The 7,016-nt window shown below is 52.0% G+C and overlaps 2 protein-coding genes across 2 annotated transcripts; one reads left to right on the top strand and one right to left on the bottom strand.

Moving 5' to 3' along the window:
• The first annotated feature begins 2,897 nt into the window (after nucleotides 1–2,897).
• On the top strand, nucleotides 2,898–5,233 carry LOC123410577 (pentatricopeptide repeat-containing protein At5g18475-like). The gene has a single exon (XM_045103520.1). The coding sequence runs from the start codon at nucleotides 2,994–2,996 to the stop codon at nucleotides 4,509–4,511; it is 1,518 nt and encodes a 505-aa protein (XP_044959455.1). The 5' UTR covers nucleotides 2,898–2,993; the 3' UTR covers nucleotides 4,512–5,233.
• Nucleotides 5,234–5,240: 7 nt separating this feature from the next.
• Nucleotides 5,241–6,313, bottom strand: LOC123410578 (blue copper protein 1b-like). Its single transcript, XM_045103521.1, has 2 exons — nucleotides 6,048–6,313; nucleotides 5,241–5,803 (listed from the first exon to the last, which is right to left on the bottom strand). Exons 1-2 carry the CDS (start codon nucleotides 6,223–6,225, stop codon nucleotides 5,538–5,540), a joined length of 444 nt encoding a protein of 147 aa, XP_044959456.1. The 5' UTR covers nucleotides 6,226–6,313; the 3' UTR covers nucleotides 5,241–5,537.
• Between the last annotated feature and the right edge of the window lie 703 nt (nucleotides 6,314–7,016).

The following is a 7,016-nucleotide window of genomic DNA, read 5'->3' as shown; positions in this document are numbered from 1 at the left end:
CTCAGTCATTTTTCCCACAAAACCATTCTGTCAAATTACACATACACAAATTCGGTGTCACCAACTTTCATATTTCGGACCCACCCAGTTTGACCTCACACATAAACCCCTAGCCACTACCACCAAATCGGTGCAACCGAATCCATATCGGTTCTACCGAGTTTGGGTGACCAACTTTCGGGTGCCTCGATACACAAAATCAGAATTTCCAAGTTTGCGTATCGGTGCCACCGAGTTTAGCCATCTGACCGTTAGCCACCTTTTCGGTGCCACCGAGTTTCATATATCGGTCTGACCGAGATTCAAAAGTTCACACCTTTGTGCTAACCGGTACCACTGAGTTTTTCACTTCGGTGTCACCGAGTTTGCCACTTTGTGTGTAATGGTTGGATTTTGGCTGCTGCCTATATATACCCCTTCACCCACCTCTCATTCGTGGGAGATGCACTCGGAACACACACTTCATATCTAGATCCATTTTCTGAGAGAGAACCACCTACTCATGTGTTGAGACTAAGATATTCCACTCAATTCATTTGAATCTTGCTCTCTAGCCTCCCCAAAGTGCTTTCCACCAAATCAACCTCTCCTACACATTCATATTCTATGAGAGAGTCATTTTGTGTTGAGGAGACTATCTTTAGAAGCACAAGAGCAATGACGTCATTGATCTACCATATTTATTACCTTTTGGAAGGTGGTGCCTCCTAGATTGGTTAGGTGTCGCTTGGGAGCCTCCTACTTCGTGTTGTGGCATTGAACCAAGATGTTCGTAAGGGCAAGGAGATCGCCTACTTCGTGAAGATCTACCATGAGTAAGGATATTCCTTCATGGATGGAAGCCGTGGTGGAATAGACAAGGTCACTTCTTTGTGGCATTTCTTCACCTCGGCACCTACTGCAGACAGACTACATGATCAGGTACGCCCGTGCTCACAACCAGCCCACTCAAGTAACCGTCGTTCGTCGGCGAGGCACGCCTTCGCCGCCCCACTTCCACCCCTCCTCTTTTCTTTCCCCACCTCACTTGTCGTCGGTTGGCAGCCAACCGTGTCGCCTCTATCATCTCTCACGCCGAGCATTAAGACCGGGATCGCTGCCACTAACATCTCTCCTTCCCTGCATCTAGATTGGGATCGCCAAGCCACCACCCGACGTCGATGACAGTGCGTGAGATGTGTGCGGCCCGGTCGTCGTTCCAGCAGCGCGCGGCGCAACACATGGCCTCTCCATCGATGTTGTTAGTGTGGGTAGAGCCCTCCCCGCTAATCCGTTTCGACCCTGTGTGGCATTTTTTGAGAAACAAAGCCCTTGTTGCAATGTTTGTTTCTAAAACAAACCTCTTGTTGCAAACAGGGATCATATGTAGATATGTTTTTACAATGTCATTAATGTTTTTGAAACAAAGCTCTTGTTGCAATAGTCACCAATGTATTTTTGTGAACGATTAAAGTGCAAGCGCGGTCCTAATTCTTTGCCAAAAGTGTCTATTGGGTCTAATTTTTTCTAAATGCACATTTGGGTCTTAAATCTTTGTAAGTTGTTCAAGTGAGGTCCTTTTTTATCTCACTGTCGTTGACCAGCTGGTGTGGCGCTTTGATCGTTGCCACGTCGACCCAAGGCCAGGGGATAATGACGAGCCGTGCATTTTTGCAAAAAAGAAAACCAAACCTAATTTCTTCGCATCCAGGGTCCTTTCCTCTTCTCCACTTCTCTCTCGCAACACATGGGTGATCGACGATAGTGGCGCTGCTTAAGTGAGAAAACCTGGTAATCACATGCGTTTATCCGACGACCGCGACGCCCATGTTGCATCGACCTGGAGATCCTCCTCTATGATACGGTGACAATGATGAAAATGAATGGGAATAAGACTAGGTTTACTCCGAGAATGTAGTAGGTAAAGATGACGATGATCTATATGAGGAATGGTTGATGAAAATTTTGAAGAAGAAAAAGAAGAAACCCGAATGCGACGGCCATGGCATGGTACCAACGGAGTAGATCCGTTAATGCCGGGAATGAGAGGGGCAACGAGAAAAGGGCTAATGCAGGAGGTGGAAGAAGTGCTTGGGCAACCTTCTTCCCCCGACGCTTCCCGACAGACGAGCTGGTGGCGGCGGACATGACCGCGACGACGAAAATGCCACGGAGAGGGAGAGAGCAAGCACAAGACTTGGGGGCTGGGGAATGAGAAAAACAAAAGATCCAGGGGCCACATTGCATAAATGCCCAACCGCCTCGACCTTGGTTCCGACGTGGCGGCGGTCAAAGCGTCACACGAGCTAGTTAGCGGTGGTCAAACAAAAAAAGGACCTCGCGTCAACACCTTACAAAGATTTAGGACCAGATGTGCATTTTAAAAGAATTATGACCCAATCGACACTTTTGGGAAAAAATAAGACCGCACTTGCATTTTACTCTTTCTAAAATAGTTTCTTGTTACAATAGTCACCGTTCTTTTGAAATAATACTCATGTTGCAAAAAGGGATCGTAAGCACCAAGTGATCAGCTTAGTAAGCTATCAACAACAAAAACGAGATCGTATGATGAGCAACCTAGATCGACGGATCCGTCGACGGATGCGTAGCACACCCCAAATAATAACAATAACCTCTTCTTTTAAATTCTCTTCGGATGTTTCAAACTTGCATTTGTTTGTATGGGGGTGATAAAAGCTCCATCTTCTCCTTTTACCAATAGAAGAGGTGTATGATCATGCCCAGCCTGAAGCAAACTTATCAAGAAAGCAGATATGCAGGTTGTTGCTAGAGGAAGATCCAAAGATTTCCGGCAGACATGATCGGCCGTCCCGCCTGTTTGAAGCCGCGACGGCGCACCGGCAGGCAGAGACGTCGCGCGCTGCCTGTGCTAGTGCTAGCCAGCTACCGCAGCACGTCCACCCAAGTTCCAACCGCCAACCACCAAATCTCGCGGCGAATCCGCCGATCTCCTTCCCGAGAGGCTGAGCCCCCCTCCACCGCCGGCGGCCATGAAGCCCCCGCCCCTGCCGGCTCCCGCCAGAGCGCCGCCGCTCCCGTGGATCTCCCCGCTCCAGTACCGCAGCCCCACACGCGCCGCGCCCGCCTCCCCGCCCCCGCCCCCGCCGCCGCCCTCCTCTCCCCCGCCGCGCCGCGTCGACCACCCGGACCTCGCGCGCCTCATCGCCTCCTCGCACACCGGGCAGCGCGCGCTCGACCTCTTCAACGCCGCCGCGGAGCAGCGCGGGTTCTCGCACACCGCGGCCACCTTCTCCGCGCTGCTCATCCGCCTCGCGCGCGCCCGCCTCCCGTCCGCCACCACCGCCGTGCTCCGCCGCGCCGCCTCCGCGCCCTGCCGCTTCCTCGAGCCGCACCTCCTGCCGCTCCTCCGCCTCCTGCCCCCCGACCACTCCCTCACGCTCCTCCGCCTCCTGCCGTCGCTCCTTCGCCGCCGCCGCGTCTCGCACAAGGCCCTCGCCGTATGCCTCGACCGCCTCGTCTCCTCCCGCTGCCCCGACGTCCTCGCCGACCTCATAGCCGACCTGCGGGACCTGCGGAACAAGTACCTTCCCGCCCCCAACACCTGCGTCTACAACATCCTCATCAAGCACTATGTCAAGAACGGCGACTCCGAGACCGCCTTCAGGGTGCTCGATGAAATGCGTGAGTACACCTGCGGCGATGTGAGGCCAAACCTGGTCACCTATTCCACCTTGTTGGGTGGGCTCTGTCGTGCTGGTAAGATGAAGGAAGCGTTTGAGCTGTTTGAGGGGATGATCGAGAAAGATCACATCGTGCCGGACCAGCTGACATACAATGTGATCATCGACGGGTTCTGCCGGCTGGGGCAGGTGGAGAAGGCACGGACAATCTTTGGGTTTATGAGGAAGAATGAGTGCGAGCCAAATGCTTTCAACTATGCAACTCTTATAAATGGACACTGCAAGAAAGGGGATGTGGAGAATGCAAAGCTGGTGTTCGAGGAGATGAGGAGTGCTGGGGTGGAACCAGACGCCGTCAGCTACACGGCACTGATCGGGTGCCTTTGTAGACATGGGAGCGTCGATGAGGGGATCGATCTTGTGATGGAGATGAGGGAGAAGGGATGCAAGGCTGATGTTGTCACATACAATCTGCTGCTTGAAGGGCTGTGCAAAGATGGGCGGATGGCGGAAGTGATGGACTTGCTTGGGAGGTTGCCAGAGGAAGGAGTTCAGTTGAACGTCGCAAGCTATAGGATTGTGATGAATACTCTATGCTCAAGTGGAGATATGGAGAAGGCCGTTGGCTTGCTCGGATTAATGCTCGGACGAGGGTTTTTGCCGCACTATGCGGCCTCAAACAAACTGTTGATTGGTCTGTGCGATGTTGGGCGAGTGGCAGATGCGACAGCCGCATTGTATGGATTGGCCAAATTTGGGTTCATGCCAGAGGCTAGTTGTTGGGCCAAGCTGATTGAGGCTGTGTGCCGGGACAGGAAACTTAGGAGATCTGTTGAGCTTTTGGATATCTTGATTACGGGAGGGTGAAGAAGTGAACTCAGCGCAGCATGGGTTACTTTGCCTGATTTTTTTAGCTCAAGGAGAATGCAAGTCAGGTATGAAGATCGCCAAAAAATGGAGTTATGGCACATTGAAAGAATCACTATCACATAAGATGATCAGGCATGACCCCAGATGACAAACAAGATGCAGTCCAGGGAATAACTCAAGGGCGGTGTGCTCTGGAGCAGGAGCCTGTTTGCAATCAGACTTCAACTAGGCTGCCGCCGACCTGAGCCAACTTGGGATACAGTCCGCAGCCATCCATTCTAAGTTTGTGGTGGGGGCAACATTTGATGGTGGGCACAGAACATTGCTTACTTTGATGTTTGTTCCCGTGTCCGTGATAAAAATAATTTGCATTATCTCTGTCCGAGGAAACTGAAGATGCAATAACCATGTGGAAGACAGGTGCTCATTCCCCTTATTCATCGGTGTGTTTTTCTACTCTTGTGGAAGAAATTTAGCCGGCTTGCTTCTCACCGATCTTCAGATCACTGAAACCAACTTTATGAATTGCATCCACTGTATCTCTCTCTCTATATATAGTTCTCGTGGTATCATTATGTGCACTCTTCACCGAGAATGTTCTCACCCATATATCTGGTTTTTATTGTTGTAAATGCCAGTTATGAGGCAGATAATTATGTGTATCATGGATAATTTTCCCTTGGCTGGCTTCATAATATTGATTTCAGAAATGAGTCAAACAAGAGATTGACACAACAGCTACTCATGGACTAACAATCCCTCATTTCGCATTACATACTCCCTTGATTTGTAGCAACACACGCCACCGTTATGATAAATAGCGTACAGGCAACACAGTTACACAACACGACACATATGAATGCAACAATTGTGATAACTTACAAGCAGCAAGTATAACAAATGATTTGAGACAGAATAGAAGAAGAAGAAGAAGAAGAAGAAGAAGGAGGAGGAGGCATGCAGAAGGAGGCGGCGAAGGCCGCGGACGCCATGGAACCACCGGGGGGCTGTGAGAAGGGGCGGTCAGTCGTCGCGGCAGACGGAGCTCTTGGGCTTGACGACGAACTTCATGAGGCCGGTTGTGCAGTGGACGCCTTGGCGCTCGCCGCAGACGAAGTAGTGCATCTTGCGCTTCTTGAGCACGAACTCGAAGCCCGCACCGGAGCCCTGCGCCACGCCGGCCACCAGCTTGCCCGCCTTGATGTTGCACGACTGGTAGTCGGCGAGGTTCCGCATCAGGTACACGCTGTGCGCGTGCGTCGTCGCGTTCGGCGGGTCGTACGTGAACACTGCATGCACGCCCACCATCCACACACTGAACCTTTAGCAACCTCAGTGAAATAGTAATAGCTTCGTTGTTTTTCAAAGCCTGGTGTTGCAGTTAGTTTTTTTCTTCTTTCTTATTTGCAGTTAGCTAGTGTGCGCCAGATATGGCAACCACCCAGCGTGCAAAAATAGTTTTTTTTTCTTTTTATTATCAGAGGGAACCAAGACTGAACTAAGATAAGATAAGAGCAGTAATCGTGTGTGTACCAAGGGTGTCGTCCTGGAAGAAGGGTCCCTTCCTGATGACCCAGTCGGTGTAGTTGTACCCCCACGTCCACCGCGCCGCGTCGCCGACGACGAACCGCTCCGCCCGGCACGCCTCCGGGACGAGCACCATCGCCAGCAGCACGAGCACCGCCGCCGTTGCCCCCACCCTCGCCTCCATCTCTCAACCACAAACAAGCTAGCACTCGTTCAGCTCGCCGGCCACTGGATGATGCCCTGGCTGGTCTGGTTTGCTGTGATGAGCATGCCATGGCATGGCTTGGCTATAAATAGGTCCGGACGGGCCGGTCGGTCGATCATGGCGTTGCGTGGGAGTGCAGCACGGGGGCGCGTGATGATGGCGCCAGTTGACTCTTGTAGCTGAGCCGAGGGTTCCGTCAGCTCGATCGACAGAGGCTGGGAGAATTGGAGGCGTTCTCTTCTTCTCGGGTCATTGTTTACTTGTCTGGGCCACACGATTAGAAAAGTTGGGCGTTGCACTGAGCTAGGGTCGCGTTTGGGGTTGGTCGATCGACGGCAACGTTGGTGCGCCATTAGCGACCTGGGCGTGCGTGCTTAGTGGCGCGGCGTGTCTTTGGGGGTTGGTGGACGCCACTGGCCCTGGCCGTGTGGAACTTGGTGGTAACATCTAGGTTAGCTACTGTCCACTTTGATATGCATTGGCATCTCTGGTCACTTCTACGGAGCTGCCCCCGTAGCCGTGTGCATGGTCATCAGCGTAGCCATGATTATTACGGTGGTGGATTAGGGGGGGGGGGGGGGGGGGGGGCACTGACCATGATTACTCCTGTAATAGAGGGTTAGGGCGGCCGCTGGATGATTAAGTGAGGGCGTGATTGGTCCATGTACGTACGCTTGTCTGTTTATTTGACAGCAAAGTAGACGTACGCTTGTCTGTTTATTTGACAGCAAAGTAGAAGCAATAGATACACTAAACCACTTACTCTTTCC

This window comes from Hordeum vulgare, chromosome 7H (genome assembly GCF_904849725.1).
Source record: "Hordeum vulgare subsp. vulgare chromosome 7H, MorexV3_pseudomolecules_assembly, whole genome shotgun sequence".
NCBI lineage: Eukaryota > Viridiplantae > Streptophyta > Magnoliopsida > Poales > Poaceae > Hordeum > Hordeum vulgare.
Note: the sequence above shows the minus strand (reverse complement) of the source record. Positions and strands in the feature narration are given on the sequence as shown.

What these genes read in the sequence shown, in the direction of transcription:
- LOC123410577 (XM_045103520.1), top strand. Translation starts at nt 2,994, where the DNA reads ATGAAGCCCCCGCCCCTGCCGGCTCCCGCCAGAGCGCCGCCGCTCCCG.
- LOC123410578 (XM_045103521.1), bottom strand. Translation starts at nt 6,225, where the DNA reads ATGGAGGCGAGGGTGGGGGCAACGGCGGCGGTGCTCGTGCTGCTGGCG. An exon ending in CTTCCAGGACGACACCCTTG is followed by an intron (nt 5,804 to 6,047) that starts GTACACACACGA and finishes GCGTGCATGCAG; the next exon opens with TGTTCACGTACGACCCGCCG.